General features: G+C 36.1%; 1 protein-coding gene across 1 annotated transcript in view; it reads right to left on the bottom strand.

The window, feature by feature from the left end:
- Positions 1 to 5010: 5010 nt before the first annotated feature.
- The window catches only part of DUS2 (dihydrouridine synthase 2), a 27906-nt gene continuing 9834 nt past the window's right edge, over positions 5011 to 23082 (bottom strand). Inside the window, exons 8-16 of the mRNA XM_009320802.1 lie at positions 19824 to 19889; positions 15783 to 15853; positions 15223 to 15309; positions 12703 to 12871; positions 11629 to 11750; positions 8763 to 8906; positions 7452 to 7539; positions 6747 to 6820; positions 5011 to 5511 (exon numbers count right to left, since the gene is read on the bottom strand). Coding sequence (XP_009319077.1) covers positions 5274 to 5511; positions 6747 to 6820; positions 7452 to 7539; positions 8763 to 8906; positions 11629 to 11750; positions 12703 to 12871; positions 15223 to 15309; positions 15783 to 15853; positions 19824 to 19889 — 1059 coding nt within the window. The 3' untranslated portion in view covers positions 5011 to 5273. The remainder of the gene's footprint in view (positions 5512 to 6746; positions 6821 to 7451; positions 7540 to 8762; positions 8907 to 11628; positions 11751 to 12702; positions 12872 to 15222; positions 15310 to 15782; positions 15854 to 19823; positions 19890 to 23082) is intronic.

Here is a 23082-nt window from a genome sequence, read left to right as displayed (position 1 = left end):
AGCATCCTAACACTGCATAGATAATTTTACAAATCAACAAAAAACCTTATTAGGAAAGGTAAAATGTTTATACAGTTTTAAAACAGCTGAAAAGTACAGATTGAAGATCTGTACTCAAATCCAGTTCCGTCAGCTCTACGCAACAGAATACTAATCAAAAATCCATGTTCACAACTATAGATAGATTATAACCATTTCAGTTACAATCAGCAAGCAGTAATTTTAAAAAGGTTAAACAGGAAGCTCATTTTTCATCTCAAACACAACGACATGCTGAAGCATTAACAAATGTATGGAGACTATCAAGGAAAATTAAGTTAAAATGAGTAAAGTGTCAGATCTGTACTACAGTGCTTTGTAAACTCTCAGAAGAGGATATCTCTCAGACAATAACTTTCTAAAAATGGAAAATAGAGACTCTCCCACCATGCCAATGCAAGGGAAAAGTATTTATTTATTTATTTATCCAATAGATATTTAACAGGCAGATTCACATTAACTCCTACAGCACAGTTTCATTTGGGAGCTAAGTGAACACCACAAACGTCTATTTTTCAAGCCTCCTCTCATAAAAACAGGGGTTAATACTCCTTTGAGTAAGGATGACTGGACTAGACTCCCTCTGGAGCTCATCAGTTCTCCTTAACTGACCTAGGCAACTGCTGTTTAACAATACACGAGGCACTCCCTCCTCACCAAAGGCTTTGCGTCTTGCTTTTAATGTTTTTCATCAGCTTTGTCATCAGAAACTCTGAATAAAAGCCTCAAACATCGGCCTCCTGCACTGTGGTGCAGATGGAAACTTAAGCCTTACAAGCCATCTCATCAACATAGCTTCTTGACTTGCAGTCTCAATATAAGCAGACTCCTGTTTAATAAGGCAACAGCTCTCAAGTATGTTGAGCTTGTAGATTTGATTAAAGAAGTGGCGATAAAATGCTTTTGTGAATGAAGACTTCTTTCTGGCTAACACCTGTTGGGACCTCTTGCAATCTTGCCAGTTAACGTCTTTGAAAAGCATGCCCTTCTGCAGGTCATAACGGGTAAGTAAAAACCAAACCAAAACAAAAAACATCCTACCTCCCCCTCCTCCCCCAGCAACCCAAGGCATGCTTACTCTTTGAATCAGAGAGCAGCTGAGCTGACATGTGGTTCACTTGCCAGCTTTCTGAAATTGCAGTACTGGGGAACTCTAGGATTTTGATATTCAAACTCTGTATTTGTACCGCCAACATTTAACCTCACATTCCAGGGCGGGGTTGGGCTCAGAGCCCGGGACATTCCAAAAAGCATTCCAACCAGCAAGGCCCCGGAGGTAGCCCCACAGTGAGCGCATCCATGCTAAAAGGCTAGTAAAAATATCTTTGCACTCCCATTCACGTTTCTAATAAGCAGAGTACATGTAGGCTACAGGAAGGGCAACCTACAATTCTCCCCGTACCCATGGAACACACTTTGGCGGGTATCGTTACGAGTAGTTTCTGCAGCATGAGTATCGAGAAACAAAACAACTGCTTTTTTGTTTGCTTGCTGTAGCCTTGTGACAGAAAAAAACCAGTTGCTTCTCTGAATTCCATAGGATTGATAGTGAAACATTTTCGCTAAGCAAATACTTAAAATAGAGCACAGCTTTGGTTAGTATTGACCAAATATCATATTCATACCACATTAAGATTAAAAAAATAAAATGAAATCTAAAGAGTGAGGCTAAATATCTTCCAACCCAACTGTGGTCTCAATTGCCACCCTATGCAAGAATGCAGAAGTGCAATGGCTGGATTGTTAAATACTGCAGAAGTCAGCGTATTTTTCCGAAGAGAAAAAAAAAAAATCTGCCACCTTCTGTTTATGAAAGGTACAGCAGAAAAGAGAAGCACAGGAGAAACTCATGCAGATGAGTTACCAGTGTAGTTTGCTCTTTAAAACTAATGTGAATAGAACAATGTCTAGAAGGAAAGCACTGGTCACTGAAGTAATTACTTTAAAACCAGTGCTGAGAAGGGAACATACATAGTAAATACGACTATCCTATCTGTAGAACTGGTTAGGATGAATTGAATGATCAAAGTAGGATAATAGACACACATTTGTTGTAATAGAGTTAAGGGAAATGAAAGCATGTAACAGAGAGTCATTAAACCAAAACATTCTGACATGCAAACACACATATATACAATTGCAGCTTTTCTTTAGTTCTTTTTGAAACCAATGAAGGGTGTCAAACACGTTATGCTTTCTAGCCATTTGCCACAATTTACAGCCCTTCTATATTTAGCATTGAATGCTCATTCCAACAGAGTGACTCCTCACTCTCGTTTTCACATGCTCTGTTTGGCCTAGCTATGGCCATCCGTAATTACAGCACAGACAACCTCATTAATGTATACAACTAGTACAATGAATTAAGAGGAGTAAGTGTAACCATTGGTGACCATATAATAATTTAAGAAAGGATCTGAAAACATGCACTTATTAGTGAACAGACACCTCCCCCTCAACTTTTAGCACGCATTTGTTTTAATATAAATACAATACCTATACTTCACAGACTAGCATTAACATAGTATTTGTTTCAGCTCATAGAAAACTATATATCCAGTATTATCCAGCTCTCTTCATCAACCAAACCACGGCACGCATTCTGTAACATAAGAGGACCAGTAAAGCATCTACATGCTAGGGTATTCATACAACTTCTGTTTAGGCATCTATCTTCAACTTTAGCTCCATGTGAATTTTTGACAGCATGCTGCAGGTATCTGCTCAGCTGTTTAACATAAAACCAAATTTTACACATTCTCAACTGCCACTGGAGCACCTATCTCTCACCATAAACATGTGCTCTGAATTGCATTTTAAGTCAATGCTGGAAAGAAACTGACAAGTCCACGTAGGCTACATCTAACTAAGGAGGCAGGAAGGATGCATGTTCACATCACACGACAAAATATCAGGAGAAAAAAAGAAAAGGTACAAATACTGTTATGAAGGCCTTGACTCCTATACTGAATGATTCTCTCTCTTTTCTGAAAGAGGTCCATATCAGCTGTGGCAGACTTTCTCCTGAGTGATTTTTCTTTTGGGCTTTTCTATGAGCCAAGACAGAAATTACATGCTCCCCGTGGTTTGCTTATCTATAAATTGGTCCCAATCCACTGTAATTTCCACCAACCCATAGTAATTGCTGCCATACAAGTCCGCACTGTATTTAGGCACCACCACCTGTAATAACTGGGGTTTATCCAAAGATTCAATTTTAATTTTAGACAGACAATGATGACAAGAAATGAAGCCAGATTCTTCTAAGTGGCACGACAAGAGACAATGGGCACAAATTGAAATACAGGATATTCCATGTAGACACAAGAAGAAAAAAACCCACTTTTCTACCGTAAGGGTGATCAAACACTGGAACAGGTTGCCAAGAAAGGTCATGGAGTCTCAGTCCTTGGAGGTACACAAAACCCAGCTAGACACAGTCCTGGGAAACTTGCTCTAGTCGACCCTGCTTTGAGCAGGGGGGTTGGACCTCATGATCTCCAGAGGTCCCTTCCAAGCTCAAACATTCTATGATTCTATGATATTAGACCTTGCAAGCCACACTGCTAGCAGGACCTAAGAACAACTTTTCCTCTATTATTCTATGATGGCTCCAAATAGTCCTGACAAAAACAAGATACCCAGATAGCACTCACAATAGGAAACGGGCTACTTCTGAAATTTCTGATTAATACTGCAAATTCTTTTGCTGCTTAGGAGTAAAATTCTAGCACTAAAGTTATATCAAATGTAAGTATATTTAACTGCATTTACTGCAATGTACAAAATGAGCAAGAAAAACTTTCTTCTTCTTAGACTGTATAGATTTACTATAAATTACTCTGATGTAAACACAGACATTTTAAATATGAATACACATCTATTTAATTTCACAAGTCTGAACACTATCTGGTGAGACATTGTTCTTCTGTTATAAAAGAATGGTTTAATGCCGGCACTATCACTCGAGGAAAAAGATTCATATTTTTAAATAGGGAGACTATTTATGAACTACATCCAAATGAATTATATTTTCTATGTTCTTTATACAAAACACTTTAGAGATCATGGCATGATATCCCTGTCATTTTGTTTTCAGACCAGAACTGATAATCTGAAGATCCCTCACCCTGTTGAGGGAAACTAAACCACCATTTCAATAACCCGTTAATAACTGAAATCCCTGAATTCTCTTAATCCATGAAGACATTCTTTTGGGGATTCAAAACTCTAATTTAAATCAGAAAAGCTCAGCTGGATTGCCATGAAATCAGACTGGGTCTGTATCCTCTCTTGGCATATAGCATGTACTTATAGTTTACTTTAATAGGAAGTTATGATGATGGCAAACTAAGAAGAGAACATGTGCCTTTGATTAAGACCACCAGTATCACTAACAGCTAAATACTGAGGCAAACTAGGTCACATTTCAAGAACAAACACATAAGGCCATATTTGGATGCCCATTATTACAAGTAATATACATGTCGACATTTACTAGAACTTCCAAGTTCAAAAGAACAAAACAGCTCAACGTGCCTTCATTCAGCAAATTCATGGCTACCAGGCTTGGCTCCAATTCCTTATTGGAAAGGCACAACTGTAATACCTAAAACCAGGAAAGGATGGTTAATTCTTACTGTCATATTTCTGGAGGGTAAAATGTAGTAGAAATTATGAAAGAATGTTATTTTCATGCTTAGTGTTATAATTTTTAAGTCCTTCTCTCTGCAAAAAACTTTTTCTTGATATATGACGGGTGTAAATAAAGCTTGCAAGACACACATAAAACTTATTTGACAAAACCATGTCTACTTAGCTACCGATATTTTCCTACATTAATTTTTCTGATTAAATACATTCATTCCATAATGAATCCATCTGCTTATGGATGATGTACTGATACATCTCTTACCAGCACACTGTAGACTTCTTAACAATAAAAAATAAGTAATAAAGCCAATGACAAAATTGCTTTGAAAATATCTAATATTTTAAAAAATTTATTATTTGGGATAATCTGCTCAATGTTCTTTAAAATCAAGTTGCTAATCTATCCTGTCTGAAAGGCACCATAGAGACAGTGAGTGCTGAACAGTAAACATCTCATTGGCATTTTTCACAACTGGGGAATTTATCAGTCTCCGAGAGAACCCAAATGAAATGCGAACAGCAAGATATACAAATAGGAGCTAATTTGTAGCTGCATAGGCGTGAAACCTCTAATTTCCATGCTATCGTGGCATCCTAGGCACATTCATGTCAGAAGTTTCTTCAATAAAATTAGCTTTTTTATGGGAAGGCTCAGCAAGATCTTCTCCGTGGTCTCTGTTATACAAGCGCTCCTGGTCTTCCCTCTTGCGTTTGTTAATCAGGTGATTTTCTCCCTCACACAGCTTTCCCTCTCGGACACCCAATGTTCTCAGACAGACAATAGCTGCAGCCTGTTCTGCTAGTTTCTTTGACTTGTCCCTGAAGAGCAAGCAGACAGAGCACAGGTAAAAGTAGAAACTGAAGTCTCTACACTGCCAAAAGACAATCAATTTCCTGTCTCTGATGCAACATCATGAAATAAACAGCAGTAGTCATCTCACAGCAGAAGAGCAAAATAGGTCAGTTCCAGAAATTATTTGAATCTTGCCAGGTGTCAATGTTGATGCATCACTCCTGATGTAATATTCCTAGAAAATCTGCTTCTATCAGGTCTTGTGTCTCAAACACTCTTCATTTCAAAGGTATGAAGTCAACGTGTGTTTGGCCCAAGTGGCTGCAATCCTCAGAAAGTTAAACATTTACAAATGTGACCACTAAACAAAACTGAGTTTTGAAGGATCACTTTCTTGAAAGACACTCAGTCCCAAATATAATCACTGGTAGGCGTACAAATTCATTGATGCTGACAAAAGCAGGAACTGTTCCATAATAATAAAAATTCTGTCATTTCTCTGAGAGGGACTGCAGATTATACATTTGTGAAATTCAATATTTGAAAACATTTTCTTCTCAAAGTTTCATATCAGCTGAGCTTAAGTTCCTAAAGTCTTTGAACAGGAAATGCTGCAAACATCAGTAATTTTTGTGTGCATTTGTCCTCTTTAAAATGTTCAATGCTGAGCTCTAGCTTTGCAGTTAAATCAAGTTCAACTTAGGTGCAAATGCCTGAAGTCAACTCCAGTATTAATAGATGATTGTATAAAATACCATCATGAAACTTTAGAGCAGCCCTGGATGTAACTGTTGATTAACTGTGATCTCTGAGAAGCCACTAAACTGTCCTCTGCTTCACTGTATATAGACACTTAATCCTGACTTGTTATTGAGAACGGATCTGCTGTAGTGGCTGAAGACATTACCTCCTCCAACGTTCCCCTCTGCCTTCCTTGGTTAGTTTCTGAACTCTTCAGACACAAGTGAATCAGGTCACCTATTTGCTCCCCTTCCAATACAATTTGTGGACTAATGTACTAAGTGAATTAAAATCCCTAACGGTTTACTTGATTATGTTAAAGATTACTTCCTCTTGTCACATTCAATTCTCAGAAATTTTTAACCCTTTCTCCCTCCCAGAGGTAGCTTTAGAAGGTATCTTCTAGTTGACTTTAATAAAGTCAACTGGAATAAACTGGAGAACCCTTTCATTCCAAGTTTTAAGCAACATTTCAGAAACAATTACAATACAGCTCAAAAAAACATTAAGGATAGCTTACCACAGAGTTGATCTGTATTTTTGCTCAGCTACTGTCACTACTGAACAGAATAATCTATCCAGTGGTCTTTGAACCTGGAGAAAAAAAGAATTAAAAGGAAAGGGGGTGTCAAAAACCAGTCACGTCATTTACAAAACAAACAATATTGTCAAGGTTCCTTGTTATTCTTGTCTTTACACCACAATCAAGTAACACCTTTAAAATTACTGTAATTCACACCACAAATTTAACCTTGCATATTTAAGATTTAAAAAGAAGAAGAAATTGTCCAAACTGCAAATATTTTTGCTTTACAAAAAAAATAATCAAATAATGTCCCCACCAAACCAGGCAGTTGCTCCTGTCCAGTATAGTTCCTACCTACAACAGTGTGCAACAACAGAGAAAACATTCTGAATCCAAATTCTTTACTTAACAGAAGTAAAAGTCAGTCAGTCATGGACTCCTATGTAATGACCTGTAGTTACAGCAACTTCTTTCACATGTGAATCAAAACCAGCCTGAAGGTCTGACTTCTAAATTTTTATTTGCTAATAAAATAAGCTGCTATTTTCATACATATGTGTATTACCATTTCTGAAGCTGCTTACTCAAGAGCTAAGCCAGACTGGGAAGCTGAATTTCTCACTACCTTGAGCCCTAAAATACTTAATTTCATAGACAAGGCAGAGGAAGAGGTTTGAAAGCGTTTCTTCATTGACTCACAGTTTCATAAACAGGCTGAGGATGCTTTTCTTTCCTACACCATTCCAGAAGATACATTTTTGGAGTAATCTGTGGTGGATATTCTCGCCTAGACAGAAAAATTTGTGGTCAACAACTGTGCACAGAGTTTACTTACTAAACAGATCTATTTTAAAACAGATAGTGCTGCTTATTATATTGCTTCTACCAGTTATTCTTTGTGGTTTAATTTTACAGCTCAAGTTATGAGAAAAATGCTGCTTCTTTATTAGATAATTCAAGTAATATGTCTGACATAACATCTAAAATAAAATCTAAACTTTTCTATTAATTCTTCCCAAACATTCACATCCTGGTATAATACAACTAGAGAAAAGATACTAACCAGAATGGAGATTCTAACTAAATATACGACACAGAATAGAGATACAGTTTGGCACTGCTTATTATAAGCAACACTACAAGATTAAACACTAGAAGAAAGAAAAGAAACTGCTTCTGTAATGAGATAGTGAAGTTATCAAATAAAAAAGTATGAAAGGTAGACATTGATTCAGTTACTGACGTGGAATTAGAGCCCTTTGTACTTGGCAGAAAAAAGAAATACTGTAAAACCACTGTATTCAGTCCTCAAGGAGTCAGGTAATATATCCTGTAAATATTAAAGCATTATGACTGGATTTGAGGACCATTTTATATCACACTCCTCTTGAGCTGTTTGACAAACTTAATAGCAAACATAGCAAAAATAGCAAATGGGTATAACATGGAAAGTTAACAGCAATTCTATAGGTTTCATAGATTATAGTCAAAGGTTAATTAAAATAATATTGTGCATATCTCCATGAATTAGTTTTTCAAGGAATACCTTATGAGTGGAACACGTTTAGAAGACTGCAGATAAGCACATATGTTATCTGCTTAGAAAGGAATACTACAAAATTTGTGCAGGACTTTTTATAGAAAAACTACTGTGTTATAGTTAAATTTCACCAAAAATAACTGAACTCTATATCTTTGTATACTTCTACGTACAGATGCTTGGATTTTTTTTTAAAATCACTCAGCACTACTTATACTAGTAAGTTAACTGAGAGAATTAAGCAGTCTCAGGAAGCCTGGAACTAAAAAACATCTTACAACATCCAAATAGCACAGGAAGAGTGGTGATGCTAGTAATTATGTAATGATGTACACAAATTGCTTCATAAAAATTCACTCAGTAAGCGCTGTTATGCAAATTATTATTTTCAAAAAACTGTAAGGCACTGTCAAATTCACAGTTTTTATTTACAGATGCAAAATAATGAAAAACTTAATTTGCATGCTTACTTGTCAAATCTAACAGCCATTTTTATTACATCTGGATCTTCCATTTGGTCATCTTCATCTTGTGTCTCAGTTTCTAAAGATATTTTCTTTGCTTCAAAAATAGCTGTTGTTTCTTCATAGAAGTCAGCCATTTCAAAGACTTCACTATTCAAACAGAGTTCCTTTGTATTAGAGATCAGCTTATAAATTTTTGCATCATATTACAATAGAGAAAAGTAAGTCTAGAAGTCAATTGTGTTTAAATAGAGTATATATGTACAGAGAATCACATGACAGTGTGGCCATATTCTGCACAGAGACATCATATTGTTTCTCCTTCAATTCTTATCAGACACTATTAAGCTACAAGTAGAAAAAGAATGTTCTCATTTCCAGTACTATATATTCGATTTGCAGCCTGAAAGTCCAGGCAGAATCAATCAGAAATACAGGTCCTGCAATGTTCAAGTTATTAGCTCAATTAATAACTTGCAGGTGGATGAATCAGCATCATCAAAGTCCAAGTGACTACTGGTGCATCAGCTCCACCAGGGCAATATGAGTGAAAAGTAGGAAATAGATTCTTCTTCTAATTTGAGTATTTCGAAATACTATAAGCAATAAACACTATAACATCCAAACACCTCAAAATCTCAGATTTTCTGACTTCAGAGTATTATTCACAAGCCCCAGTACAATGGAGAAAGCAACTAGGATTTGGGTCAAAGGCAAGAGCCTCAAATCCTTTTAAATTTCAGATCCATGGCAGGCTGCATCTACTTTGAAAAACTGAGACTATTCATTTTCTGCAGATGATAACAACAATAAAACCTGCAGCTAAGAAAACTTTTACTTTCTGACTGTTATGAGAATGCTCATTGGTATGAGGCTGTATAATGACAAAATGAATTCTGGCCACAAAGCCATCTCCAATGCTCTAAGTGGAAAAGCAATAAAGCTGAATAATGCTAACATGCTTCTAAGAGAAGAAAACTTATTATGTACTATTATGTAAATTTTTTTGTCTGAAATGCAGCAGCTTGTTCTCTTGCATTCAGTACTGAGGTTAAAACCTCGAATGGCTGTAACATGCCATCATCACCAGGAGGCAGCAGTATTAAGTAACATTTTTGTCTGAAGATGTATAGGTGCATTTTAAATAACTGAACGTTCTTCAGTTATCTGGACGTTAGACAGGCTGTTTAGAACAGTGGTTAAAAGACTGAGGCTGCTGATAGAAAGTGGTTTTATAAATGTTCAAGTGGCTTTCTCTTTGTCCCTCTCTCATGCACACACACTGCTTAAGCCAATTTTGAAGTTGGTATTGCATCACACATACAAAAACTGATTATGTTCAATTTTGGAAGCCCCTGAAGAACTGTTAGGCATAGCACATAAAACCAGAAGTTTTACACTAGATCTCTATCCAGTGTTAATGTGTATAAACTGTGACTCTTCTAATTACCTGTTTAAAGGCTTGACTCTTACAATTTCTTTTCTTTACATACCAGGCATTACTATTCGTTCAGTAGAGAACATCACCACCCTTTCAGCTAAGATTAATTTGAAGTTATAAAAGATTGTTTCAGTTTCAATCTATACTATATTTCTTCTAACCAAACTGGAAAACTATAAGCAAAACAGATAGTAAGTTACTATACTAAAAATTGTTCAGCTATTTACATTGCAAAAGTGAAAAGTAACTTGCAAAGTGTAAGTGTTGTTCATGGATTCCACTGCTCCTTTATGATTAATGAAGGCTAGCTCCTTTTATATATAAAATGCAAACTCCCCTCATTGTATTGCAATGTAATAATCATGGACAGCAGCATCTATAGAGAGTCAAAATTGGTAAATTGCAATAAACTGGCAAAAGGATTGCAGGCATTTCCATTCATTTTGGACAGGAACAGAATGCTGATTAGGGCTTGCTAGAAAACAATAACTCCATTTGCAAAATATTTCAAGCTTTCAACATTTCTACCCATTTTCATACATGTAAGGTAACGAACAGTTTCAGACTGTTTATTTTATAAAAACATTCCCTCCATTCCATCAGAAGGATAATTATAGCACACAACATGGATATGACACATGCAAGCTCAGACCTTTATTTTGTTCAGTTTGGGATGGGTCCAAACATGAATTCCCCTCCAGTCTGTGTGAATTCTTTAATCACGTGTCTATTTTATGGTTTCTCTCAAACTTTTCCTTCTTCCTTTTCTGTCTCCCCCTTTGAGAAATTTCACCCAGACTGTTTCAGATGTCCAGGAGGAAGAGATTCATTAAAGCTACTGTATTTCCTCAAAAAGGTTGTCATTGTTCATTAGCATATTTCAGGTATGAAAAGCAGCACAAAAGAAATACATTCATGTATTATACAGGTGACCTTCATACATTGTTTTGAGTTTATCTCCAAGTGTTCATTTAAAACAAATATCTTGTCATAAAAATTCCAGTAACATTAAAAACCCCACATGCAAAAGGGAAAGTTAAAATGAATAAATATATCTGAAGCAAGACAAGCTCCACACTATTAACCTCCAGACTACCACTACAGAATGCTGAAACTTTTCTTAATCAGTTAATGCAAATATTGGATAAATGCCTGTCACTCAGTAAAGCACCACGCAAATTAGTATACCAAATATATAGACAGTTTTAGGGTTAAAGCTTTAACACCTGAGCACGGAGGAAACCCAGAAAAGTTTACTGTATTATTCCACATTTCACTAACTGGGTGGTTTGGGGTTTTTTTGTTTGTTTGTTTGTGGGTTTTTTTGCAACTTCTTCTGAAGGTGTGAAATGCCAGGCAGCGCTACAGACAGAGAAGTGGTTTGCAAGTTTGACAAAGAGTACAATTCCTATTTCTGAAGTACATGCTTACCAAATCTCTTGTGTGGACTGCGCAGCATGCAGCTTCTTACCCTGAGTAGTTTCCAACTGTTCTCTTAACATCTGACACAAACAATATTTTGTGTTGGTATAGTGATTATCGTATCTCACTGCCTGGAGGAGAGAGACAAAATATATAAAAACATACCAAACAAATTTGTCTTCTATACTGCTTATGTCTCCTGATGAATTTCAAAATCCTTTTTGAATGGCAAACCACAATGTACAGTTTTCTTAATAACATATTCAAGACTACTCATGAATGCGAGTATAATCTGATTATTTTGGCATGCTTTCATGAACAGAAGTTCAACTTATTCACATACTTATGACAAAAGAGTTGACCAGTTTACATAACTAACTAGCGATGCAGTGATACTTTAACTAGTCAATGGCAGTCCAAATTTTCAAAAACCAAAGAATTTTGAATTGATGACATGATCAAAGCCACAGATTTCTGATTGATTTCCTATTATGCCATCAAAATTGTGTATTTTGAATAACAGATAAAACTTTATAGATGACTCAGCTAATGGAGCTATAGATATACAGCATTACTTAATTGGCAAATCATTCCCTTTGCTTCCCTGCTGTTAAAAATTCTTGACAGTATTTGTGGAAAGCAATTAATTTAAAAAAATGAATCTAGAAGTAACTGAGTATTTAATATTCCTTCACTTTTCTGATTTGTTACAATATTATTTGTACTACTGTAACATCAAGAGAGTCGGCCTACATATCGTTAGCTTTTCAAATTCCCAGAAATTTTTAGATAGTCTTGTAAGCTTCATCAATGTTCCCAAGAAACTAGGGCTAAAAAGCATGGTATGTAAGAAAAGAACAATCAGGAAAAACTGTTTTCTGAATACGGATTTCTGAAAATTTTTTTCTGAACAAAACAGAGGAAGCAGTGGTAGATTTGCAAGACTCATGTCATATGCAGTATGTTAAAATATCCCCAGAGCCTAAGTCTTTGAAATTCAGAGGAGTTAAAATACTGTAGTAAGATTTGGATTAACAATTCTAAACAATGTTAACTACAAGTAAGATCTTCCAAAAAACATACATATTTGATGTAACCTTGCATGACTTCCTTCAAGGGGAAAAGACCCTCTTTTCTGAAGATAGATGGGTTCCACATGGCAGCACGAGCTATCATTACTGATGAGGCAGCTGTTGCTTTCTGGAAGGTCTCAATGTCCACATATTCTTTGATGAAGTCATGAGATCCTCCACTAAAAATTAACATCACTGTTATAATCATGAAAGTTTTATTTGCTATTACTTGTACTGTAACACAGCCTTGTATTTTCAATGTGGTATTACATTATTAATGGTGGCAGGGTCTATTGAGGATATTATCTCAAATCTAAGAGAATAAACGGGTCTGAGAATTTTATTAGCAGTGGCTCATTACAACACTGATTATATATAATATTTTTAATTATCTGCATACTTCTCTTAAAAATAGAAGACTTTTTATGAAGAAAGAATATAGTTTGTGTTTTACACAAACTGTGCGCTTTCACACAGTTCTTAATAGATAAGGCTCACAAAGAATCACTTCCCTATTGTTTGAAAAATGATACCTTGTAATTGCTAGTTCTGGAACCTTCAACTGCATACTAATTGTGTTGGCACAAGTGATACTGAAAACGAGTCAAGTATGGACAGCATCATTCCATTTTCACTCTGGCACGAACATATGGAGAGTAACTACAAGTAGTACTTCCGGATCAGTCACAAAGCACTTTAAAGTTAAAAGAAGGTTGCACTGCTTCTATTGTACTGCCTCTGCTTTCAAGGCAGCAAGTCAGACGTGTTAGTAAGCAAAAAGAACACTTAAAATACCTTTTCGTTCTCTTAAAGTTTCCCTTCACATCTTTTAAATGTAAAATAAAAGTTGGACTTTTGAACTATAAAGAGTAGGATCTTTATCCCTTCAAAAGCAAAAACACTGTCAAATTCAAAATAAAAACTAGGGAACAACTAATTACTTTAAAACCAGACATTTATATTGTGAAGACAGCACAAGCAAGCTTCCTGCACTTACAAAAGATTATTCCATAAACACAGTATCATTCTAGAAATCATAGTACCAATTGAAGTCTTCTTGCTTTTTTTAGCACCAGTCTACTTCCTTTTATTCATTCCTGTATATTTCCTGACCAAGCTTGAGGTACAAATGGTTAAAATTCTCAAAATGCTAGCCAAATAAGTTACAGCAGGGATCAAGTGTCATGGATCAAATATATTTAATAAGCAAGATTTCAAGTTGCACATCTACATTTCTTTAGAGAGGGAAAAGTTTCACTAAGTGGATTTAAAACAGAGATCATATCCTTTTCACAGAAAACACACAAAAAAAAAAGACTAAAGGTTAGTTCAGCATGCTGGGACACTTCCAAAGAAGTAAATTGATATAGGGATTAATTAGAAGCAATTTATCAACAACAAACCTCTAATATTTTTGTATCTTAATTGCATACTTCTACATCATAGAAAGTACTCAGAGAGCTGACGTTTCTGTGACATGCATAAAACCTAAGAAAAATTGTTAGCCTCATCTTTTACCTAGGCAAACAAAGGCTTCATGGCAATGCACAATGTGAATTTTGCTTGGCTTTTTAATTCCATACTGTTTAAAAAATTATTCTGAAAACTAGAAAGGGGGTGAACCACTGAAAAGTGGATCAATGAAGATTATCAGCATGGAATATTTCCTTTGTCCAGTACAGAAACAGGTTTTCTAACTGCAAAAACTGTGACTTTCAATGTATTTTCTACATAGAATGTGAACAGGAAAACAGCTCTCGAATTCCTGATCCAAGCATATGGTTTGCAGAGATGTAGCTTTTCCATGAAAACTCAAGAATCAATGAAGAGAGGACTTCATTTAAGGACACTGCTTCTCTGGCCAAGGATATTCTACTGCCACTTATAAAGAAGTGAAACATCTAAAGATGTTGGTCAGGCAGATCAGATACAATTCAGGACAGTTTGATACTTTTCATTACCTCCAAAATTGCTCTTAAAACTTACCTGTTTGTAGCTAAACTTTTCCAAGACTGAGTTTCTTATTTTACTATCACAGAGTTACTGAAGGATCTATCAATACAAGCAGACAGATTCAGTGGGATCGTGTCCGTATGTCTGGAGACTAAGGAGGTCTTAGGGAAAATGTGAGGCCACAGAATATAACACTATTTTTGAGCAGTGGGAAAGGTGATCTCTAGTGTGCAAGTGTCCAAGGTACACAGTGGTAGGGTTATAAACAGTCATTGCACAGGGCTTAAAAGCATAGAGAATTCAACTGCTGGATGCAATCAGAAACAACTTGCATAGGATAGACTGTGACACACAAAAGCAACGCTTTTTGAAAAATACATAGAATTTTTAAACTAAAAACTGAGGTATGGTGATATTTCCTACAGCCAACTTCTGAGACTGCTACCTCTATGCAGATTTGATCTTTGGTAACAGGTAACACTGTATTCGCCCTACATGAAGGATCTTCTTTCTGCACTTGCAAATCTTAAGTTAGTTACAGGCATCTTGCAATAACGAGTTAATTAGTCCAACTTACTTTGCTATTACTGGAATGGAGACCGCTTCAGATATGGCTTTGATCACATCACAGTGGACAGGGTGCTGAGGCCTTTCCTCCTTCTTCCTTTCCAACAAACAAACAAACAACAAGACCAAAGACTTCCTATGGAATTTGTAGATATCTGGATCACAGCAGACATGCCTCAAGGATTACTAGGACATACTTATTTCTGCTTATTTATTTTATATATGATGTAATTTTCCTTTTTTTTTAACATAAGAGAATTATTTAATATCAAATACATTTTAAAACATTGTTACTGTAATTCCATATCCAGATAAGCAGCGTTTTCTAGATGCAGAGTATGCAAGATAATTTTAGCTTTACTTGGTCTTTGAGACAAAAATTTTAGACAAATAGCAGCAAGTGGTTCAATTCCCTAACCACTGGCCTGATTTTCTACACCACCGATTTAGTTAACAGTTGAAATCAGAACCACATATTTCATGTGGAGTATACTCTAGTCATATCGTACTGTGCTACGTTCACCAGCAAACTAAAAAATTCTAAGTCTGTCTTGCCTAAAATTGATTTACCTTCCATGGACTGCAATGGCAGCAATACCAGTTTTTTCTATTCTCTTTACCAGATTCACAGTATCCTCAACCTGAGTGATAAGAGAGAATGACATGATTTTAGTTCAAAGAAAAAGGAATAACTCTCATGTGATCATTGTACAAACAAATGTTGGAAGTCTTTTCTTTCATCAAGAGGGATATGATTCTTGTATTTCAACAGTAACTCCCAACATGCATAATCAATTAATAGGTACTTCAATTAAAGAACTACATATTATGGCAAAAATAAGAATCTATTTCCAATACTGCCTTGAAACTATAGATCGCAAACTTTCTCAAACCAGGTAACACAATACTCTGTACCTGTTCCAACAGGTTTTTAGACTGTCATTTGAAAATGATATAACACTTGACTAGCAAGTTGTCTCTAACGACTACTCTGTAAATTGTAATTAAAATGCATCTTAATAAGAGGATGCCTTCTGAAATCAACATAACATGCAATCACACATTTATAAATATTCCTTTCAGATGTGTCTTAAAAAAGTTAACTAGTATCTAAAAAATTCTAATCCTATTCGTACATGACCAGTGAATCAAAAGATACAGGGGAAAAAGGGGAAGCTCCCAGTATGTCTTCAAAGAGGTAAGGTGCTGTTGAAAGGCAGAAAGAAATTTGGCACATTGCTGGATTAGCCTGTCTTATGCAGCTTTGGGGAAAGGGAGAATGAAAAAAGATAAGGCTAATTTTCTTTTCAAAAGCTGGAGAATGATCTGCGGCTCATCACAAAAATAGCACATTCAGGCTTTGAAAAATGCGATGTCTACCAGCTGGCATGGACACAGAGAGAGAAGCTCACCTGCTGTTCTGATGGATGACATGTAATGCAAAAGCAGCTTGAAACAAAAAGGAAGAGGCTCTAGGATAGTTGTAGAAAATAAAAAAGAGAGGTGCCAGTTCTTTGATTTAATACTTCAGAACTAAAATGATCTTACACAGAGTTACTGATTCTTTTCATGCAGGCTTCATTTGTTCATTTAATCATTTCAAATGCACAAATAAATGACTTTTGAACAATAGCTAGCTCAGTTACAGTTCATCCAGTATCTATCCAGGTCATATGCAATCACGGTATCTAGGTAGGTATTTAAATACACATTAGCAAAACAATCAGTCATTAAAAGAGAAGGCACATCATCTCCTGGAGGTTAAAAAATAGGTAGGGAATTCAACTGAAAAAAAAAAATCCAATAAGGAAACTACATCAGCTGTAAAAAAAGAAAAAAGAACCTATGTATTTTCACTACATTCTTAATAGTTAAATTTTAGACAAATACTGAAAAAACAAGATGTAACAGCTTTAGCAATATAATAGTCTTACCATAACTTCTTTAAAATGAATGATTGTACCCAAGAATCTATCCAGAAAAAAAGTCATTCTAATTGCAATGAAGATGTTGCTTCTGAGAAAGAAGATTATGAACCTCTTTGCATAAGCCAGCAATTTCAGTGCTTCAATCTATCAAAGAGTTTCTAAAAAGGCTGCAGAAGTTGTTTTTAATTCGGGTACCATTTGTAGTATCTATTGCTGTCATTGCACATACAGTAAATCGGGAGTCAAGTAATACAAAATTTCCTTGCAGTGTAGAATATAAGTAGTTTATAAAGCACAGGCAGTTTCTTTTGTAAACACAATTTTATTAGTGAAAACTTCATCGTTAACATGAATGTTGGAAGTTGGAGAAGTAACATTAGGGCTTAGTCTTCCCCTCTTGAAGTTTAAACTTCAAGTAGACTGTCAAGAAATTCAAAGTTCATCACACTGTGCTCATGTACCCATGATATTACTCTCAGTCAATTCCACATTTTAGAAGACTGCCAAATAAGAATGCATTTTTTCCTTTTTATTTTCATTTAGTGCTTATCCACCAGCAAAAGCTTTGGGATTAACTCAGTGGGTTACAATAAACAGACTACTTTTTTTAATAGAAGTATCCACATTTGGAGTTCAATGGAATAAAACCATGTGTAGACATCTAATGTTTAGTATTGTGCTGGTTTTGGCTGGGATGGAGATAATTTTCTTCACAGTAGCTAGTATGGGGCTTTGTTTTGGATTTGTGCTGGAAACAGTGTTGATAACACAGGGATGTTTTCGTTACTGCTGAGCAGTGCTTACACAGAGCCGAGGCCTCTTCTGCTCCTCACCCCACCCCACCAGCGAGCAGGCTGGGGGTGCACAAGGAGTTGGGAGGGGACACAGCCGGGACAGCTGCCCCGACTGACCAAAGGGATATTCCATACCATGTGACGTCATGCTCAGTGTATAAAGCTGGGGGAAGAAGAAGGAAGGGGGGGGACGTTCAGAGTGATGGCGTTTGTCTTCCCAAGTCACCGTTACACGTGATGGAGCCCTGCTTTCCTGGAGATGGCTGAACACACCTGCCTGCCGATGGGAAGGAGTGAATGAATTCCTTACTTTGCTTTGTTTGCATGCGTGGCTTCTGCTTTACCTATTAAACTGTCTTTATCTCAACCCACAAGTTTTCTCAATTTTACCCTTCTGATTCTCTCCCCCACCGGGGTGGGGAGTGAGCGAGTGGCTGTGTGGGGCTTAGCTGCCGACTGGGGTTAAACCACGACAGTATTTTCTTGACTTTTTAAATTAGAGAGGAGAAACAAAGTTTGGCATCTGATGTGAGCAGCCAGAAAGGCGACCTGATTGGCAGGGAAAAATTACTGAACAGAAAAAAATATCTTCTGAAAAATACTGAGAGAGAAAATGCCTGCCAGCCTGAAAACCGCTAGCCTGGGAACTAGGCCTGTGAACCAGAAGCATTCCTGGTAAGTGCAGCTGGGTACCTAGAAACCAGCAACATCCTGAGATACCATCGACAAGTGCAAAACCAAGGAACCACATCAGCAACTTATCATCTGAAAAGGTAAAAAATAGTCTGGAAAAAGGGGGAAACATCCTGAGAAAGAAAGAATCTGTAACTGCCATTGGCTGTTCTAACTGCAAGAACAGGAAAACAGTCTGGAAAAAATAAAAATTGGTCTGAAAGAACAGAAAACAATCATCTATTGGTAGCCCCAGGTGAAAAATAGTTAACAGCATCTACTGGCTGCTCGAGGGGTGGTGTCCTACACCCTGTTATGTCTCTGACATAAAAATGACTTATTTTTTATCCAGAATGGAGCTTCTCTCTCTCTGAGAACTTCCCATGCTGCACATACTTTTCCTAAACAGGTTGAACTTCCGCATGAACTTTCTACGAGATCTTGGACTCTTGCCAGGGATGCCTGGCTGACTCCAAACTCCATGACACAGATCATCTTTGGAGTGAGTTTCTGTCTGTTATTTTATTGGTCCCCTTCTGGGCCTACTTTTGGGGTTGGTTCAGTTTGCCTTCCTGCTTCTGGGATGGTTGGGTGCCCTTCTGAGATCTATACTGGTATTATTACTATGAACATACATATATATATATGCGCATATAAGTAATCTATCATAAGCATATCTGCTGTTATATTATGGATAAGTTTGCTTCACTAGCGGTAAGTTTGTAGTAACTTGTAATAGTACTTACCTACTTGGTTGCTGCTGTTATTGATTATTGCTATAATTGATTGCTGCCATATTAATCATTGCTGTTATACTATTGATTGTTGCTTCTAATAATTTGTAATAGCTTCAGACAGATATATCTATATCTATATTTTGCTTTATTCATCATAGGTATATTTGCTATGGTGACTTTTATGCTATTTGTGGTAATCTGTAATAAAGTTGAGAAATTTAGAGGATAAAAGACACTGTGTCCTTGTGTATCATGGAATCCAACAAGCCCACAATCATAACCCCTATACACCCGCACCTAAGATAACCCTTCAGGTCGTGACAGCATCCCAAACAGAAATTATAATTCCAAGTGCTATTTCTCAATAACAGGTCTAAAATGCCAGTATGTTAGAATGCCATATATTCTAATTGATTTTAAATCACAGAATTCAACAACAACAACAACTGAACACTTTAGCATAATGATTTATGTTCTTACTGAGGGCAAAATGCGGATTTTGCAGGTTATTGGTTTACAAATCCCTTTAACAAGGGTAGTCAATATCTGGAAAAAAAAAAAGACAAAATCATGATCACAACAGTGACATTAATAAAGCTGTCCTCCTTTCTCTCTTGAAGGTACAAAGAAATTAGAACAATGTAACGCTAGTTACTGTTCCTCTATAAAGAATCTTACATGCTAGACGAACACATGCAGTCTGTAATTGAGTATATCATTTTATCTGATAGATATACGAACCTATTTCTAGTCTAAGCCAGTTTTATTTCCTTTTCTTTTTTGATTTTTAACTGGACTTTTACAAAGCAATTAACTGCTGCTGGAGTTTCAACACTGCTTTTAATATGAGGTGACCAGTAAACTCTGATCATTTCAAAATATAGTGCACAGGTTTTTAATTTTCATGCAACTGTTTTCAGTCTTCTTATATTTGAGTTGTGGGTTTCTTAGGAAAACTAAATGTAAGTATACCCTAAAAAGGGATTATTCTTTTTTAAAGAGAATAAAGCCTTCAAAATGGAAAAAAATGAGAGGAAAATATCAAGCAACAACATCATTGAATCTTCTAAAAGAAAACAAAAATTGTAAACTGAATTCCACACCTAACACAAAGCATATTTTATTCATTAAAACAAACAGAATAAGCAGACAAATGAGCAGCAGTTAGTTTAACCATTTAAGAACTGAGCTATGGAAAGAATCTCATTTTCACAGGCTGAATTTAAGCCCAACAGACCATACTTAGAAGGGCCATGTAATGGTCTATACATGTTTAAATCACTGTATGACTAGACAATAAATGGTACCAGAAATCCAGTAGCTCTCTAAATAAAAAGAGTGGAAACCAGCTGATCCTGATTGTTATTAGAAAAATACTTGTTTTTCAACTTTTTTTTTTTGAGATACTATCATACATGTTATTCTGAGTACACTTCCCTCGTATAAAATGGCTAGAACTGCAGGTAAATGATTTCTTTCAGAGTTGTGTATACTATGAAACTTGAATTTTGTTTAATGTTACTGCACTTATTAGGTGCAGTATGAGCAGTTAGAATACAGAAATGAGCTGTTATTGCTAGCACTCACAAGTTCTTAGAACAGCTGGCAACTAATTAACATCACCTTGCACTGTCTACTCAAATCTTTCCTCAGTAGCGTTCTCTCAAATAAAACAGTAAGATCCAAGAAAATGATCTAAATACTCCTCTCTCTAGCATTTTTAATTTGTATTACTTTTTGCATATAAATCAAACTGAAATGACATTTTCCAAACATCATCACTGTAATATTTTTCTTACAAGAGCATCATAAGCAAACCTTGTAAGTTTTCATTGTCAGCCTCGTTAAGGATTCCAATGCGAGAACCAAATCCTACACTTTTTAATCAATTGATTAATCAAAGCCTGATTTGGAGCTGTAATTTCAGATGTCTTTTGCAGGCTCTAAGTTTACTTAGCCCTTTGCAGTTGGCTAAGAGTAATTTTCAGGCCTAAGATTTTGCTGCCTATTAATATCTTAAATTGAAAAGAACAATTCCAAATTTTTGAATATCAAGTTTCCTGCTCTTCTGAAGATCAAAACAGAATGTAATGGTTGTAGAGGGGAAGGGAAGCTGATTTACTTCTAGCCTGTTAAGTATTTTCCTCTCAATTCCCACTCCTAAATTTTTTTCTTTCAGTCTTCATCACCTCATGCTTCATAAATTACAATTTAATTCTGGATAGTATCACCCACCTTACCTAACTCATGGAACACCATACAGGTCTCAACAAATTGGGTTCTGGTTCCAGTTCTGTTGCCTGTATTGTTAGCTGACTTTCTGCAGAAAACACTTACCTGGTTCTGCTTTCTCTTTTGAAAAATTGAGACTGACACCAACGTCCTCTAAAAATGTTTTGAGATCAAGACTGGATCACTTGTACTTTTGCTTTTCCCATCAGCTAATGAAAGAGAGTAATAGGTCCAGTCTATTCCATTTAAATTCTTGCTTTGGCACAATTAATAATGCTTCCAGTTGCTGAATGGTCAGTTTATACAGCTTGGCTAACACTGTGGCTCTTGACACCAAGAGATTCTTACATTTGGCAAAAGGCTAACACTCCATCATGGTTATAACTTTGATGACGTGCCCTTCTAATGGCATGTCCTCAGAGAATGAAATAAATGACGCAGAACAACCTGTTTTCGTATCTGAGCTTACAAAGAATAGTAACTAAGCAATGGATCAACTTGTGGAAACTGTAGAAGTCCTACTAGCCTACAAAGCTGAATGGTGTTATCACAATAAGAGGAAGGATTTACAAAAGACAGACTGACTCAACATCCATTTTAGACAGAAGGAAAAGGCATGAACTGCAGGGATCAGAAAGAGACTGGCTATCATCCAGAAAAAGTCACGCAGATGAGCAAAGAGAGTCTGGCCTCTTCAAAAGACTGACCTACATCAAAGAACCCTTAAAACAAAGAATATTCAAAAGCCATATGGAAAAAGGCAGAGCAATGCTTTTGGTATTTTTGTTTTGTCCAGATCTGCTTACTTTTGATAGTACAAGAAACAAAGAATAACTACTTTGAAACGTTTGCCACTGTGTACCACGATTCAGTTACTAGCGAGAGGTGCACTGTAAACCAGAATTGTCCTCAGGAACTCTGAAGGATATAGTGAGCGACTAAAAGCTAAGAGGAAGCAAGACAAACTTCACAGTCAACTCATCTGAACTGTGAAGAATCAGGTCTTTAAACAGAAAGAAAATAAAAGACCTATATGCTAAAAATGTTCCTGGAAACCCAGAGCAATGTCTGGACTCTGTTTAATCTCAGTAAGCTTAGAAGTCCTTGGGGAGGAGGGCGAGGATAAATATATATATTAAAAAAACCATATTACATATCTATCTATATGTAACATAGATAGATGTGTATATATATCTTTTTCATATAGGTTCATACAGGGGTTTTTTATATATATACACATAGATATATAAACATACGTATGTATGAACCTTTTTCATACTGGTTCACATGGGGTTTTATATAGGTTTACATACATATGCACGTAAAACTCCTCCCTCTGCAAATATAGCACCACACTGTGGAAGTTTTAAAACTGAAAAGGAAGAAGGTAGCAATTTTATAGTCCAGACAATGACAATGACAAGGAGAACTAAGTCAGGATTATTTATCCATAACATCAATTTCAGTATTCAAAATTGATTATTCCACTCTAGCTTTTACAAAACTG

This window comes from Pygoscelis adeliae, unplaced genomic scaffold (genome assembly GCF_000699105.1).
Source record: "Pygoscelis adeliae isolate BGI_AS28 unplaced genomic scaffold, ASM69910v1 Scaffold63, whole genome shotgun sequence".
NCBI lineage: Eukaryota > Metazoa > Chordata > Aves > Sphenisciformes > Spheniscidae > Pygoscelis > Pygoscelis adeliae.
This window is presented reverse-complemented; position numbering and strand designations above follow the sequence as displayed.